The sequence below is a fragment of the Trichogramma pretiosum genome, unplaced genomic scaffold (assembly GCF_000599845.2).
Source record: "Trichogramma pretiosum strain Unisexual culture from Peru unplaced genomic scaffold, Tpre_2.0 scaffold27, whole genome shotgun sequence".
Classification (NCBI taxonomy): Eukaryota; Metazoa; Arthropoda; class Insecta; order Hymenoptera; family Trichogrammatidae; genus Trichogramma; species Trichogramma pretiosum.
The window spans coordinates 162,628-180,154 of record NW_019641694.1 but is presented as its reverse complement, the minus strand read 5'-3'; the positions used below and the strand labels follow the sequence as shown (position 1 = coordinate 180,154).

Sequence of the window (17,527 nt, the reverse complement as noted above, 5' to 3'; positions counted from 1 at the left end):
ATTTCTGGCTTCTGAATGGCCTGTCCTATTTTTCGTATGCGACAAAACATCACCGCAAAATGTTCTAACGCAACCTTGCGGTTTTAAAATTATTTGCATTGCGCCTCGTCGCACAAAACAATCGTAGGCAATACCTGCACTAAGCTATTGATAATATTTTGGAATGTAAAATTTTATTTAAATTATATTGCACGCGAGTTTCTATAGATAGATAAGGACCCACACGTGTTTCAACATCTAATTTGCCTCATAATTTTTAAAATTAATCAATTATTTTCTTTTTTGCAATAGATTTTGAATGAAATTTCGACTAAAAAAATTTTTTTTGTATAAAAAATGGAAGGTGTGCGGCTATTCGGTAAAAAAATCGGCATGTGCATGTCTGTAACAGGTGCGTGCGTACACATATGTATATAATGCGCCTAAGCCAATCTCGTTGGCGATATAATATGAGGCAATAGTCTCAAGTGGCGCGTACGCTTGCGAGTGTGCGTGTAAGTTCTGTGTGTGCATGTGTTGTGTGTATACTTGACGTTCGGGCGCTATGGACCAATGGCTGGCAAGTGGCACGAGGCAATCAACTGGCAGTGCAGTACTACAGCCGAATGCAATAGGTTTATTCGCCGCCACGCGCTTGGCAGCCGGACCCCCGCAGCAGTAGCAACACCGGACACTTGCTGCATGTATGCGCAAGTTTATGGAATCCCACATGTGCACACACGCACACATGCCAACCCGTACGGTTTTCACCTTTAGATCGCTATAGGGCTGAGCTATTGCGACTCACTGGCGCAGTCCGTGCTGGTCTTTGTCGCCGAGTGTATTATTCATCCCGACGAGCAGCCAGCTAATCATGATCCCGTTCATTTATCGTCTCTGGTACGCATCCCTATTTTCTTTTTTAATTTTGTCTTCCTTCAAAATGTCCTTATAACTACTCCAAGTCGTTTAATTGGGCTTTAAATAATTATTATACCAACTGACGGAGTTCCTATTGATTTTTGCTGCATGCATGCATTGAGCAACAAGATTTTCAACTCTTTGATTCACCGCGAGTTTTAAGTGAACTTTTGTTTTTTATTTTTTAACCTGTGAACCCGTGGCAGTTTTAGTGCTTCAGTATGAGTTACGGGGGTGCTAAATTCGAGGTATTACATTAAAATTTTTCAAATCCGTTTTCAAAGTGATTTCTACCAAATATTTCTCTATCGAGCTTTATTGATGTTTAAAAAACGGACGTTCACATAGATTTGTAGAAAAATATTTCTCCAAAAACGCGTTTGACAAATTTGATATCTACCCTAACTCTTGCATTCCTATTTAAGATGATTTAATTACAAAATTTTACTAAAAAAGAAAAACAATCAATCGTTTTCAAATAAAGCACGCGCTCGCGAAACTAGTTTAAATGTGCCGGTAATTGCATTATGTAGCGGTTGGACGTACTTACATATTTATAAACGCGTACCGAGAGAGAATTATGCGCACAGATTCCAAACTCTCCAAAGTTAACATCGTAGAATATCGAGAGACATGCTTGAATTTTTGAGGAAATTTCTTTGGTAATCCAATATTCAAGAAAAGAAGTAAAAAAAGTATTCATGAATTTTTCGATCAATTTTCTTTGTTATCTTTGTAAAATTTCTATTAAAGGAAAAATTAAAATTTTAGCAAAAATTTGACGCCGCGTCCATAAACTAACAATCTAGTTAAGCTAACAAAAGGTTGATTTTCTGAAAATAAGTCATGGAAAATCGACAAATCAGAGTAAGCGTTAGTCGTAACCGTAGGCGCTCACACCGCTCACGGCGCTTATTAATAATAATGACTTTGGGGAAAAAGGAAAACGGCTAACGCCTCGTCCGTGTATAATTAATGTTGCAGTCTGGCAGCGGCTCTAGCGGGCTCGGCATTGAGCGCATTACGTGAGTACCACTTGGCAGCTGACGAGGCTCGGCCACATACACAGCGACAAGGGGACAAGGCGGCGGCGGCGCATCGAGGCGTCCACGCGCTGACGATGCTCGTCCCGAGGCAGGCCTGCGCCACGGCCCGCAGTGCCTCCTGGGCGCCCATGCCCTTCGTCCGCAGCGCCGCCGAGCATAACGACACGGCCTCCTCGCGACCTTTCGCCACTTTGCAAATCCTGCCCTACCTCGTCGATCACGTTTGGCAGACCCTAGCCATCGTCTATCTCTTGTTCTTTCACGTTCTGATACTGCTCGCGCTCGCCTTTGCCATCTACCTTTTCGCCGACGATCGCTCGCGATTCGCATTGTAATTTTCAGTCCATCGCTCGGGCCGACGCCGACTCTCATATGCTCTGTACGCTTTGCTCTTTCACGCGCTGTAAATAATGTACATACTAGTCCACATTGAGTTCGAAAGGGGAAAAATAAAAGCAATTTTATACAAAAGCTCATAGAAAACGTCATTTTTCCTCCGTGAACTGTCGATGGATAGGGAAAAATCATCATTTCCTCACTATATGTATAATGTCGTTTATTCAAGCAGCTCCGTACATCAAAGCCTGCAAGAGGAGCGATCCAAACATCAACGACTGCATCACCAATACGATCGAGGGCCTGAGGGAAAAATTGACCTACGGCATCCCCGAGCTCGGGGCACCTGCCATCGAGCCGCTCAATCTCGACCAGATTCGTCTGGTCCGTGGCCCCAACGGAGCTCGCCTTGACATCAATGTGACCGATCTTAAGGTGAATTCTTTTGGATACGCGCGCGATGAGAGCAAATGATAATCGAGATCTCGTCCAGAGCGGGTTATGTAAAAAAAAAAAATGTTGTGCAAAGCGGACCGCGTGCTATGCAATAACACAATAACAATTGCCCGCATTTTTGACATTTCATTGATGCTTGTAAACACGCGTTTCTTTCTTTTTCTTTTTAACAAGGATTTTTCTCAAGTATTGCGTACACCCAGTACGAGTGTGTGTTGCTCAAAATTTTAACATTAACTTGATGTTTACGACGCGCGCCGCAGCACGACACTTTTTTCACATCTTTTTTTCAATCTTACAAAATTATGTGAACGTTTCACAAGCGGGAATCTAACGGTCTCGAGAAAAAAAAAACGCAAATAATGCACTATCCAACACATGTTAATGGCCTCAAGTGTCTCAATAATGATTTACGAGCAAAATCATAAAATGCATGCTCACGCGGCTGGAAAATTGGCATTTACATCAGCTTTATATGATGCAGTATCATTGCGTTAATGAGTACTTTTCTCGATATGTTGGAAAAGCATGTTTATACGCAAGTAGAAAAAAAACCACTCTGTATATCGATACGAGCCTGCATGTAAATTCAAACAATTCATTTGCAAGACTTTTATAATGTATCGTTTAAACTGCCGCCAAGAAAATATTCATGTATGAGCATTAATACTTAATGATAATGAATAGTTGGCTAAACGCTTTGTCGTCGCAATCGTGTCGTCACAGTTTTGACGAATTTCCTTTATCGAGAAATCATCAACTATTTCGCTGCAGTTTGGGCAACCATATTATATATTGTTGTCAATAAGCTTATTTGCTTAAATTTTTACCTCCTTACGTACCAAACATTTTTGATTCCATGGGAACTAAAGCGGCGTATGCACGAGATATGTGCTAAATAAGATGTAAATCATTATTCGAACGTCAATTAATTTAAATTCTTACGAAATGAAACATTAATTTTTTGCTGAATGTCAACTGTTTCAGGCATTTGATTGAAGTAATTTGTACATCTTCCCTATTCTATTTACAGGTGTTTGGTCCATCCAAGTTTAGAGTTCGAAACTTGAAAGCAGACACCGACAACGTCAAATTCACTTTTAGGGTCAATTTTAACAAATTGTTCTTCAAAGGAAAGTACTCCATTAATGCCAGACTATTGCTTCTGAGACTTTCTGGGGCTGGCGACTTAACAGGAAACTTTAGTAAGTTAAAAATTAATCATTTACTTTTTCATGCAAACACTTAACGATTTTTTTGTTTATTTAATTTGCAGCCAATTACGAATCGGACGTAGAGCTGCGCGCCCAAAAAGTTTACCGAAACAATGACACCTACTTGAACTTTGACCCGATGAAACTGACCATAACAGTTGGTTCGGCAAAACTTCACCTCAGTAATTTGTTTGGTGGTGATCCAATTCTAGGTAATAATTAAATTACACCTTTACATTTTACATCCAATGTCAATGATTGGAATACAACTATATTCTTCATTTAACAATTGGCATTAATTTTTACAGGGCCGGCCAGCAACGACTTGCTCAACAATCACAATGGCTTATTTTTAGACGAAATACGACCAGTATTAGAAACTGCCTTATCTGATCTCTTGACGAATGTAGCGAATAAAATCACCGAGTCGTTCACTTACAATGAACTGTTTCCTTTGTGATAAACTCGCATCAGAGGAAACATAGACTTTACGGATTGAAATGTCATCGAACATCGCCTGTAATATAGTCTTTTTTACTGTTACATTTGTTAGTATAAGTTGCCATTGCTCTCGAAAGAGCTTCTCAAAAACATTTAAAAATAAACTCGTTTTTTACGTTTTCCACTTTAATTTTTGCAATCATTACCACTAGCGATACTACTGTCTCAAGTCTTGGAATATTTTCTTCTTATGTAATTGCTTTTGCATACGAATAAGAAGATTTTATGAAAAAAGCAGACGTTAAGAACGACGCTAAGACGGTCGAACAAGACGATTTTATAAAAAAAATTTAAAGGTAAACAATGGTCGTAAAAAAAATCTTGATAAAATTCAATCTTACGACTACTTAGAAGATACTGAAGTCAAGGATAAAATGAAAATTTTCAAACTCATTTTACGGTATTTCTCCCGAATAAGTTTATGTAAAATACTTAAATGTCTTGAATTTAGATACTCACGAAGCCACTTAAAAAAATTCTGAAGAATTTTTTAAAAAAATTTTTTGTCTATTTCATGTTCAGTTTGGCTCCAGTATCTTCTCAACAGAAATTATGCATAAAAGTCTATCAAACATTAAATCTCCTGAATGTGAATGATCAATAATTTTTTGGTACTCTTCAAAATATAATTTTCCTTGGCCAGTAGGTCATTTTCGTTTTAATGTGTAATTTACGACGCGTAAAAATTATAAACAAACAAGTAACAAAGGTTGATTAAAAGTAAAGTTTAACAATAAAATTCTTCAAGGTATAAGCTCGTCTTTGGTAAAAACGCTCAAAGCTCTGACGGTGAGAGCTCGGCTGATCGTCGCTGCGGTGTCCTCGATAATCGGACTCGCTATGTCCAGCACAAGTCTAGGATTGGAGTTGAAGAAAGTCGCGGCGGCGTCGGCTGTAAGAACAAAGAAGAAAATAATTCACGATTTTTATGTTTGGGGGCTAAAATTCTACACACATATCGACTGATCTTCCGAAAATTACCATGTTTCAGATTTTCAAATGGAAAATTACATTATAAAATTTGAAACGTCTTACTTTTCGTAAAACCAGTCGATATGTCGTCACTTGTGAAGAAAAATAGACTTTTTCAAAACCACTCGATTTCAAAACGACTTGGTTATTAAATTACTAGTAAACAAAGTTTTTTGGAACTTTCTCAGAAAATACGAAATATCTCAGACATTCAAGCGCAACTTAAAATATTGACTGTTTTCCAGCATTTTGAAAGTGGCTTATTTCAAGGGATTTCCGAAATGACCTTGTGTTCATTTCGATCAATTTAATGGATTTCTGTACTTCATACCTGTCAGCGTATGTGCCGGAGGTGCCTTCAACTTGATATTTCCATGGCCGACGCGAATTTTCGTTTGCAATTTATCGACTTCGATGCGCTTAACTCCGTTTTTGTCGATAACTTCTTTTCCTCGGGCGTTAACTCGAACGTTGGTATTGGCTGAGAGAAAAAAGAACGAGGTGTTTCAGTGAAAAAGGTAAGACTCTCTCATGAAGCTAGAGCAAAGTTCACTCACTGAAGTTGCCTTTGAAGGTACCAATACCAGCAAGCGGCAGCAAAAGTAGTCTACCCTGCACATCGTAATTGCCCCTGACGTGAACGGATGGCACCTGAATCTTTAGGGAAACCGTCAGCTCGTCTGGATTGGCTTTGATTTCGTCGATGATGTAATTCGAGCCACCGAACACTTGAATGTTGCTCATATTAGCTTTGATTTTCAGCGATTCAAGATTTCGGTCGATCGTGAGCGAGGGTAAGAGTAGTGGATCCAGAGCTGGTAGTTTCATGGCTGGAATTCCTTTTTTCAAGTAGGGCGTCAACACTTCCAATTGTTTCTTCACGCACTCGTTGTAATTTTCGTTGCGAGGACATACCTGCACTCCAGGTGCTGCGGAGAATGTTCAAAATTGTACATTACGTCGGGACTTGTTACCCTAAACGTTTTCAAACGTATGCTCTATTATCGTAACGCACCATCATTTTACTTACATAAACGTACAGCCGTTAACAAATATTTTTTTTTGTTACATTGAATGACTGAAATTTATACACAGACTTTCCCAAGCAAACACAATATGTATTTTTTTGATAGAAATAGAAATTGCAATACTTTTTTGTTATTTCTGTGCCGAAATCTAACGTCAAATGCAACGATGAAAAAAAAAATTGAAAGCAAAGATACTGTAGAAAGTGTAGTTTCGTCAGGCGTATATAACTTTTTCCACGATTATGTCGAGTTAACGGTTCACCGGTTGCATCGAGTATCGACTATTTAAATATTGCGATCCACTTGAATTTCTTGTCTGCCGAGGCAAGAAACGTTTAAATATGAATATTAAATTTCTCAAATGGGATTGAATAACATTCATGCATCGAAAGGTTTTTTGCCGCGAACCGGCAAGAACCGATTTGTAGTTGTGCGATATAACATGCACAATCGGCGAGTTCACGCACGTCGATAATTATTTTTTCTCTCATATTAATTATATTAATCGGGCACGCACTCCTGTTTTAATGCGATTCAATGAGTTCCACTGATAGTAGGATTAAAGTAGCTACCACAGGACTTGCGATTCAAAATGCAAAACACTGATATTCACAATGTCGTTGCAAGCTCTGTGGCAATGCTCGTCAATTTGACTTGTAAATTTTGATAACGACTTTGATAGTTGCCCTTATTTCGTAATGAAAAATTGCACTCAGAAAAATCTCGAGAAACCATAAGACATTAGTAAAAGCGCACTCACGCAATTTATCTGTGGCAGCAGCTTGCGCGAGGCTAAAAACAGCCACTATCCCCAAGTATCTCAGCATGATTGCTAAATAACCTCGGCGAACTGATCTGGTTGATGTTCTTCCGGTCGGTGCTTTGCTCGTTGTCCAGTAAGAGTGACTTTTCACGCGCCCCGTTTCACGACGACGATGCTTTAATACCGAAAGCAAAAGTGATTCTCTTTGCGATGGACTCGTGAAGCCGGGGTATATATAAACTAAAGTTGGGGACTTTCTCCCGATGCCAACGAACCCCACTCTCCACGCAATTCAACATCGCGAAATAATCACACTATAAGCGAAGAGTGAGCGAGAGACATGGCTTTTAACGCTGTCAGGGACGACTCCTCTCTCTCTCTCTCTTCGCGTGTAAGTACACACATAGACGAGCAAAATGTTATCGATGTGTTGTATTTTTTTTTTTTTTTTTTCATTACGACAAGTGCAGTCATTGTCCTCTTTATCCTTCCTCTCTCGCTCAGGCCGAGTCGGACGGGCTATTTTTTCCATAATCGCTCTTGCGGCGATGGCCTTCACTCATATGCGAGATAAGGGGTTAGAAGCGTGTGATTATTTTACGCTTTATTATTTATATAAAAGGAGAATCTTAATTGCGATGATTCGGACTTGTGTAATCAGTCGGTGCAGGCCGCATAATGGATTACGCCGTGCGTGCACCTGAGCGACGCGCCGATAGTTTTCTATTGTTTGTGTCGGCATATGCAGGGTGTTGTGTATGTGTGTGCGGCTTCTTTTGTTCGAACGCATATGTACGTTGTAGGCAAGGCTGCTCTATTTGCTCGTTATCCTTCCCATCGACGTATTATCCTACCTCCGCACGAAATGTTAATTGTGCGGGCAGAACCGTAGGAGGGAAGGCTGATATTTTGCACATGATTAGGGGGATTTAGTTGGGTAATGATCCACGTATTGCAAAATTTTCAGGTTTTTCTAAAGCAGATTATGCTCCTATCGGCACTTGAACCAGTTTGATGGTTTAATTATTATTAATATATTTCAGCGCGAGATACGTACAAATATCGTATTACGTAAGGGTACACCTATAGATGGCTTGGCGCATACTGCCAATAAGCGATCTATTCATGAAATATTTCAAAATTCATACGCATAGAGGATTATCAGATAATAGCGATTTACACAACGATTTATTAGCATAGTAGACTTAAAAATAATACATTTTTAAATTAGAGTCGAAACGGAGATTGGAACTTTTCTTTGTTCATGGTTCATACAGGGGGCAAATGAAAAATGGCAGTTGTAAGATGAAATGAAAAAAAAACATATCATACACGGCATTACATAAGACGGGCACATAATCAGACTATTTTACTCGTTATAAAACGATTCATTTTCAAGCTTGCTCGATCAGTGGCCCGTCTCTGTACATCTTGTAGATGGTCGTCTGGGCACTGCTCTGCTCGTTGAGAGTTTTACTGGCCAGATCGTCGGCGACCATTGCAGCGACTGCCTCCGCAGCCATCAGACCTGAACAGACAGTGGAAGAAAAAAAATCGTTACTCAAGCGTGAAAATCATCCTTCGAAGAAAAAAAAGAGGAGATATAATTATACTATAAGATAAACAAAGTTGTTTCATCGGCGCCTCGCGTATACAATTAATACGAGAATCGAGAGTGTGTCGATGCAATTACGAGACAATTTAATTACAATCGCAGTTGGCGCAGTGTGCCGATACTTGCGAAAAGTTCAATCGAGTGAGGGATTTTCCCGAAATTTAATCTTACATCAGAGGCAGCTTTCGCGAAATGAAAATTTCAGTTTGCAGGAGGTGGGCTTACCTTGTTTCAAAATAGGCTTGACGAGGCCCTTCTCGTCCATTCCTTCGAGTTCTATACTACTGCCGGTCGATTCGAGTCTTGCACGAGCGGCTCGAACTATCATAGTTTTGTCGTTGACTTTTTTCAATTCGACCGAGAAAACGGCTGTCACATCGACTAGGAAAATTCAATAAAAGACATTATTATTATATTCTCAGTAAGTCTCATGTGCGTGTGTGCATATTAAATGTGCGATGACGGAAGTGTGCATTACGCATTATGGCGATTATTTTTTCTTACATTTCGGTCATAACGATTTGTTAATATCGGTTATGTGGAACGTATTGACTCCTTTTTTTTTTAATTTTCTTTGCTTTCGCGTAATAGTAATTGATATTTTTCAATAATTACATTATATCGCACGTCGTATCATAGGCATGAATCGATTAATACATAATCGACTTCTTGCCTTTTTCAAGTTATGAAAATTTCCGCAAAAATATCACGTTTACGCCAACATGCAATTTGAACGAAGCCTAATGAAGCCCGATGGTGTTCAAGAATTTTAGCACGAGCATACGTTCGCGCACGCGCGAGATGCCGCGTAAGTAGGTTCGAACGCGACATAACGAGATGCTCCGATTTTGCGAATGACAGAAAAAAAGGAGAGCCGGACGAGTCGCAAAATTACATAACGAACGAGTGTATGTGCGTGTGCAATGATGCGTGAGTCAAAAAGCGCATAAGGAGGGGAATGCAAACTTTCTTACTAAAGTTTCCGACGAGTAGACCGCTGCCTCGCAGCACTTGTTTTCCGACTTTTCCCGTTAGCGCGTACATTGCATCGACGCTCACACGTGGTACTCGCACTTTCACGATCACGTGCATCAGATCCTCCTCCTCATCCTCCTCCTTCTCCTTCTTCTAAATTAATTAAATTTTTTTTTGTTGCACAGAGAATAAAATGTTTGAATGATTTTGAAACTCTCTTGATGATAACTTTAATTTTTTTTTTAATTTTGCAGTGAATTGTGAGAGACTTTGTACTCGGAAGCCGAGAGTTGCATTGGGAGTCGCGAGAGTTGCGCAATTCGCGTGCGTTTGTTGGTATAAAGCACAAGTTGTTGCCAAATATCGCATTGAGCAATTACATGCTTAATTATACAAAAATAAAAGAAATAAAAAATAAAGCGAAAAAGGTCTCGAATGATGGATCAAAAGCTTACGTGTAGGTGCTGGCGTTTTTTACGGATTAGAGTTTCGTCGTTGGCCAAGGTTGAGCTGTCGTTGCCAAAATGATAAATAAGTTCTATGCCTTCTTCGTAAAAACCGTCTTTTTCTTCGTAATTTCCGGCATATCTCTCTAACTCTTCTATTCTCTCAGCATAAGTTTCGTTATGATTCAATGGCTTGCCTTTGGTTAAATTTTGCTTCAGATATTCGGCGGCAGTGTCCTTTACAGAAAAAAAATATTCTCAGATTCAATAATTGAATGATTGTCAATTTGTTCATTTTTTCAGTTGGAGAATCGCACAAGGCACTGCACATGCCATTGAATAAAATGTGCTAAACTACCTTGAGGATTTCAATTTTGAACATTTTTGGATCATGATTCGTGGCGCTTTGGAGCTCTGCGGACTGAGTAGATAATTTACGCGATTTAGTTTTACTTGCGTATTCGATGTCGATGAAACCCGGTTGTTGCTCTATTCGAAAGGCTTGTGGATAGTACGGTGGATATACTGCATCGACATATTGCACAGGAGTTGGTTGGCTGTATCGATTGTGTAATCCAGGCGAGACTTTGGTACGTCTTGATTCTCTGCGGAGCATAAGATGTTGAAAGAAATCATCGTGAGAATCTCATTCATCGCGATTAAAAAGTTTTATTTTAATTACCCTGATTGATCATAGTTCTTTATCGGGTTTGAATTTGATCTGTCGTGTTGCGGAGGACGATAAGTGTAACCTTCAAAGGTTCCTCGTTGTGGGCCTTGATATTTAATTCCAGGATTAGTCGTTGGAGACTGAGGGCGGCCCTTTAACCCTGTATTTCCCGCTTCGAACTGGGGATTTCCATGTGAACCTTTTACACCGGCACTTATTAGTTCTTGATTATCATTATATCTGTGATTATCTGGAATTCTGGGGTTTACTACCGGAAACTGAACACCTCCAGTTTGACTTTTAATTCCTTGATTATGAGGTTTATTAATATTTGCTGGACTATTATGTCCCTTTACACTGGGTACATTTTCAGGGCGATGATTTTGGTGATTTCCAGGTTGCTGAGCGGTGGCTTCCTTGTTGTTATTTTTGATCCCAGAACTGTTGGGACGATGTGTCTTGACACCGGTAGCATCGGGAAATTGTCTCTGACTAGTTCTCACTGAAAATTGACTCGGTAGTTGGGGACTCGGATTTTCATAATAAAATCCACTTCCATAAACTTGTGTTGAAGACGGAAAATTTTGTTCTGGATTGTTTTCACGTTGATTGTTGTAATTACGAGTTTCAATTGTTCCTGGCGATTGTTTGGAGACACCGATACATGGCCGACCGTTATTTTTATATATTATCCGCACTGTTGACGGATTTCTTTGATTTGCCTGTTAATATCATAAATTGAAGTAAATACTGAAGAAAGTTCAAACAATTTATATAGTTGATATGGTACTTACGTTCGATGCGACTTTTCCTTTTCCATAATTAAATTCAAAAACTGCGTCATCATCAGATTCTTGTTGTTGTGGTTTTTCTTGACTTTTACTTCCATCTTTTTGCGAATTATATCTTCTTCTTTGCAATTCTTTCTCTGCAGCGTCCGCTACATCATCATCTTCTTCTCTCGTCTTCGTTTCAATAGGATCGAATTCCAAAAATTCTTCAGCACTCTCATCTTCGGAACTTTGAGATTTCCTTTCCTTAACTAAGGTATGAAACCTGTACCTTATAGCATCCAAATCTTTTTGCTCATTGTAACTTACATATCCAGCTTCTCCGTCGCTCAAATTTGACTTCAGTTTACCTTTAGCAATGTGAACACTTTCGATCGAAGACTGATTGAGACCAGTGATCCGCAAATTTCGCAAAAATACTCGATAGCTCGTATTTCCCTCCGTCTGATCGATCTTGACTACAGGTATAATTAATGGATCGAGTTTACCGATTCGATCGAAACCACCACTTAGTGCGCGAGACCACAACTGCCGCGACATGTCCAGTACGGAGGCATTGCTCACAGCGAAGCAGTATGTTATCAACATTATCACGAACTTCATCTTGACTTATAAACTTGCACATTTATTATGAAAATCAGATGTCACACTTAAATATTGGTATTTTTCCGATACTCGACTTGTTGCACTTCCCAAAAATGAGAGGATTCCCTAAATACAAATAACACTACTGAAATTATGAATAGTAAAATAAAAATAGTACAACTCACAGCGTAACACATTTAAAACAAAATTCTGCACTGTAAAGGATCGAAATTTTCAAAGCAAAGTAGTGATTTGTTCGATCGATAGTCCGAGTGTGTAGACATTTGATCGGTGCGTTGATGTTTTTATAGGAATGAATCTGGAAGGGTAAATTGTGAACTGGGCCACGGACCGACATGTGTAAAACAGTTGATGCTATAGTCGCCGCAGGACAGGTCTCTGCACGCATTATGGGTGAATCATAGTTTTTCTGCGGGCGATTTCCTCTTGATATAGGGGGCAAGGTCTCTAACAAGAATTATTTTTTCATAAACTGACCGACATGTGAATTGCCTCACCATAGAGTAAAAGTGAAAAACACATAAGTGAATTGATAGAGAAAACTAAAAACAATCTTATCAATAATTTTTGTGCAAAGGCTTAACGTTAAAATTGAAACAAACTTTAAAAGACACATTGTTTAAAGCATCAAATTAATCATGACGTCGACGGATGGTCTCGGTCTCGAGCATAAAGTGGGTCGATGACGGTGATCGGCGATTTTAATCGTTTTGCAAGCCATGGAATGCGAATGCGAATTTCAAGGCACCTGTGCGCGCGAGTCTACGCATGGCGTGTGTGTATATTATGAGACATGCTGCATGATGTGTAATTGTTCTTTTTTATCTAATATAGAATGTTTTTTTTGTCACGTGTGTACTTATTATGTCAATTTCTTGACCGTAAATCGGCTCCTGTTGTTCATAAAAAAAAATCGATACAGTGGAAAATAAACAAAGCGCCATAATCGATCGCATAATAACGCGAGTAAATATGCACACGCAGATGATGGTCGATACATTGCTTTGATTTCGAAATTTTAACCATAACACGAAAACTGTCGACGTTAAAAAATTTAAAGCGAGTAAATTTTCGATCCGGCAGTGACAGTATTGATCGAGCTCGCTGCCCGATCGATACACATAAATTCCTAAGCCCAAGATGATGCGCATCGGCTGTTCACTAGTCACGTTCGTCTTGGTCCTCTTCGGATCGTCCGACTCGAGCAACGCGTCAACGCCAGAAATACGTGAGTTAATTTTTCGAGTAGCAAAGCTCGATATTGAAAAAAATTGTTTTTCCTCGGCTTGCAGCTTCTTTCCTGAAAATATGCAAACGCAATGATCCACATTTAAACGAATGCATCAAGAGCAGCGTGGACATGCTCAAACCATACTTGAAAACTGGCATACCCGAACTACATATACCACCTTGTGAGCCTCTCAATGTGCCAGAGGTCGAACTCGCTCAAGCGTCCGGACCCGTATCTGTCAAATCTGCTTACAGTAATATTCGTGTATGGGGGCCGTCGGAATTTCTACTGAAAAGCGTCAAGTAAGTTCTACCATTTCAACCATTAAAAATTATTCATACAAATATGAAATTTATTGAGCACTAACTTTTTGTAAAATCAATTTTTGAGATAATATTTAAATTTTACAAATAGTGAATTTTCGTATATATATATGTGCTAATACACATAAACATAGATCGGAAAACTAATAATATGTTCTATGTAAATAATTAATTTCTTTAAAGCTAACTAAAGTTTTTTTACGATTTGTTCGCTGTTTCTTAGTAAAATAAAAATAAACATAAAAATTTTAAATTCTCAGACTTTTTACGTTTGAAAATGGCTGTAAAAAATCTGACACAAAAAATAATTCAATTGAAATATTTTGAAATGTAAAATCATTTTCAGGATTGATTTAGATAAGGACCGCATCAGACTCAAACTACACATTCCCCGATTAGAAATGAAGTGCGACTATAAAATGGAGGGTAAAATTTTACTATTGCCAATAAAAGGAAATGGAAAAGCCGTTGGAAATTACAGCGATATCGATGCCGTTGTGACGATACAAGGAGAGCGCTACAATAATCCAGTAACGGATTTGACACACTTCCAGGTAATAGAGTTCTACTGCGACTTCGACGTCGGCCACGCCGGTGTCCATCTGGAAAATCTCTTTAACGGCGACGAGACACTGGCCGACGCGATGAACCTTTTCCTCAACGATAATTGGAAAACCGTCGCTGCAGAGATCAAGCCCGCTCTCGAAGAGACCGTCTCCAAGCTCTTCAAGGACTTCTCTAACAAGATATATGCCAAGTATCCGATGGACACTCTACTGCCTCTGTAACATCCCATTGTCATTTCAGCAACTCTCTGAGACTCGGCAACTCTTTGATCGACTCTCAAACGTTTTTACTTTGTGTAATATTTTATACTGCATTTTGTACTTTGAATATGTTTTTATTAATTAAATCACTACACCGCGATAATAAAATAAAAAAAATTTACCTCAAACCGATTGCTAATTAATTTTTTTTCTACTACTATTCATCAGTATGGTCTCAAAGTGAACGATTTATGTAAGTCAACAACTTGTTCAAAGATCCCCTCTCAATCAGTCAGTTGCATGCATAAATAACCCTACAATATTTACAAACTTATATACAATCAAGTCAGAGAAGTTGCAGGATATACAGGCTTTGAAAAGACACCGAATACACTACTCTCCTGTAAAACTGTTCATCATACTTACAGGCGCAAGTATTGTAGTGAGCTGAGTTTCGAAATTTAAAATTTGCATTTTGTTACAAAGAGAAAAAAAGTTTCCCGAGATTTCCACTCAACATTTTTTTAAACATCTGCGTAAATTATAAAAAAACGACAAAATCAAGACGCCCACGTGGCTTTTTAAATAAAATGCAATGAAATTTCTAATTTATTCGAAATATATTCGAAAATAATCATTTAGGCTTGACTTCGGTTTCTATTATGCTACAGTTCGTAATCAAGGATTCATATACTTTGTTTCAAAATAAAATATTGCTGTAATGAGAATTATTATAACAACGTAAACATAACGTGAATTGACCTTGTATTACTTCAATGTGAAACTGTCGGTGATTTTAGGTAATAATTTGCCAAGTAAAACATTAGTATGCCTTTTTATATTTAACCATGCATGTGAATTAAGTGTTAAGCATGAATCGTTTCAAAAATTTAAGCTTGGTTAAGAGTTGTCAAAAAAAGTAGGTAGCAGAAAGTAGTTGTGAACGTTTCAAATCGTATGAGAAATCAATAAATATTGAACTATTTTTGTTGCAGTAGATGCCATGCTATAAAGAAAATTTTGTATACACGATTGAATCTGAAAGATGAACTTTTTGTAAGCCTTAAAAATTATTTACTTATTTTTCGATCGAAAATGCGCACGGAACAAGGCTGGACAAACGAGTTGGTTGAGCGAAAATTTCCGTTACTAATTCATACCTTGAAATGCCCATGAAAGATCATGGTAAAAAGCTTAATAACAGTCTTGATGTTTTATTTTTGAAGTATTCTTTAATAATTGACATTGTCAGGAAGTCGTAATAAATAAAAAATCGCATTTCTCTCGCAGTGTTCATCAGGTAACCTTTCACGGCAGCATCCTCATTGAACTATTATTTTGATCAGATTTATTTGCACCGAAGCAAGTAGCATGTAAATGGCAAACTAATTATATGACAACTACATGGAATTTAAATTAAAATGTTACCGTAAAAAAATGATGAAAAACTCGTTCTTCGATTCCTTATGCACTTATTGCAAGGCGATCGGGTCGCGTGCAGCTGAATCGTTTGAGCATCACGTTTCTCAATAAATTATCAAATTAGTATACATTGCCAAGGCGGAAAAATGTATTTTATAGACCGTCCCATTGAGTTGAAAAAGTCTTGCCTATTTTCGTCAGGAAATCAATGCAATTCGTCATGAATCGCTTTGCGTCATTCACCGAGTGTAATTTCGAATGTTTGCATAAAAATAATTAACGTCTTGATGAAATATTTCTTCGACGAGGAAAAGTCCTAAAATCGGACACAATCAAATTGTTAATAATGAATAGAATTCAGTCGCTATATAAGTTTACACAGTTAGACAATGGCTCGTAAGAAATTCACGATTTTTCGAATCTGCCACAGCATGAGGCGGGCCGAGGATTTGATAATGTAGCTGTGGCGATCTGCTATGCACACACGCCGGGGATACCTAGAATGTTAATTCTTTAAAACTAGTAGTTTTACAAACGACTCTGCGTTGTGCAACGCTTCACATGACACATTCTCTCTAGTGTCATATGATTTATGAAAAATAAAACTTTACAAATATACTTTGTCACATTTTCAAGTGGCTGAGCGCTGCCTATCGTGCCTCAATTGCGTGCGCGTATGTATATTTTCTAGGTGAATTCCATATTTAGCTGATACGCACGCGCGAGGTACACTATAGCGTCCTTTAGCCGCAAAGCAACCTGGCAAAAATAATGGCTATTGTCATGCTTGAAATATTTTTCAAGCCTCGCCTCAGTCACGCAGCTGTTGATTTACAATTGTAATGGCATAATTTGGGGTAACTACAAACCTCAAAATCTAGGATTCTCCTCGACCTAATATCTCACCATGCGCTACATTCAAAATGAAATTTTTTATTTACTTCTAAATAGAAAAGTTTCCACTCGGCATTGCAATCAATTATTAATGTTGATTTTGAACTTGAAAAGCAGTTTTTATCGATGCTTTTCAGTGAAATTAAAAATTTCCAGAACATAATAAAATGACTTTGGAAGCGTGGAGTATCATCATTTATCACTCGAAGAATGCAGTCCTTCCAAAAGTTCACCGCCTACCAATAAAGTATAGTCGCCCGAGTGCATTGTTTAAAAATATTCAAAGTGCATCAAAAAACAATGAAAAAAAGTAGCCGCGCGTCACCAATAGATATATTTTTAAGAATTCAGTGAAAAGCAGCATCGCTTGAATAAACATGCGTCAGAGTTAGCAGATTATTTTTTTTGTCTAAAAATTATGAAGCAGATATACGACAGAGAGAAAAATCAGCGCATCGTAGTTATACTTTTTTCTTTTGCCGCGACGGTGGCTGAACAATGTATGCAAAAAAGGTGGGAGCCAGGAAAAAGCCATCATACATCCACATTATTTTGAGACGTGGGAGAAGGG

The 17,527-nt window shown here is 38.4% G+C and overlaps 4 protein-coding genes across 4 annotated transcripts; 2 read left to right on the top strand and 2 right to left on the bottom strand.

Annotated features, from left to right (window-relative positions):
- The first annotated feature begins 506 nt into the window (after positions 1-506).
- On the top strand, positions 507-4,646 carry LOC106660547 (protein takeout-like). Its single transcript, XM_014383541.2, has 6 exons — positions 507-879; positions 1,885-1,925; positions 2,515-2,717; positions 3,772-3,943; positions 4,015-4,164; positions 4,261-4,646. The coding sequence occupies exons 1-6, from the start codon at positions 854-856 to the stop codon at positions 4,410-4,412; spliced, it is 744 nt and encodes a 247-aa protein (XP_014239027.1). The 5' UTR covers positions 507-853; the 3' UTR covers positions 4,413-4,646.
- A 337-nt stretch (positions 4,647-4,983) lies between these two features.
- Positions 4,984-7,428, bottom strand: LOC106660548 (circadian clock-controlled protein-like). Its single transcript, XM_014383542.2, has 4 exons — positions 7,214-7,428; positions 5,983-6,354; positions 5,757-5,906; positions 4,984-5,345 (listed from the first exon to the last, which is right to left on the bottom strand). The coding sequence occupies exons 1-4, from the start codon at positions 7,278-7,280 to the stop codon at positions 5,197-5,199; spliced, it is 738 nt and encodes a 245-aa protein (XP_014239028.1). The 5' UTR covers positions 7,281-7,428; the 3' UTR covers positions 4,984-5,196.
- Positions 7,429-8,501: 1,073 nt separating this feature from the next.
- LOC106660289 lies at positions 8,502-12,316 on the bottom strand. Its single transcript, XM_023461982.1, has 7 exons — positions 11,717-12,316; positions 10,935-11,644; positions 10,611-10,857; positions 10,262-10,489; positions 9,806-9,944; positions 9,057-9,212; positions 8,502-8,744 (listed from the first exon to the last, which is right to left on the bottom strand). The coding sequence occupies exons 1-7, from the start codon at positions 12,314-12,316 to the stop codon at positions 8,611-8,613; spliced, it is 2,214 nt and encodes a 737-aa protein (XP_023317750.1). The 3' UTR covers positions 8,502-8,610.
- A 1,108-nt stretch (positions 12,317-13,424) lies between these two features.
- On the top strand, positions 13,425-14,807 carry LOC106660544 (protein takeout-like). The gene is made up of 3 exons (XM_014383538.2): positions 13,425-13,547; positions 13,612-13,852; positions 14,220-14,807. The coding sequence occupies exons 1-3, from the start codon at positions 13,460-13,462 to the stop codon at positions 14,659-14,661; spliced, it is 771 nt and encodes a 256-aa protein (XP_014239024.1). The 5' UTR covers positions 13,425-13,459; the 3' UTR covers positions 14,662-14,807.
- The last annotated feature ends 2,720 nt before the right edge of the window (positions 14,808-17,527 follow it).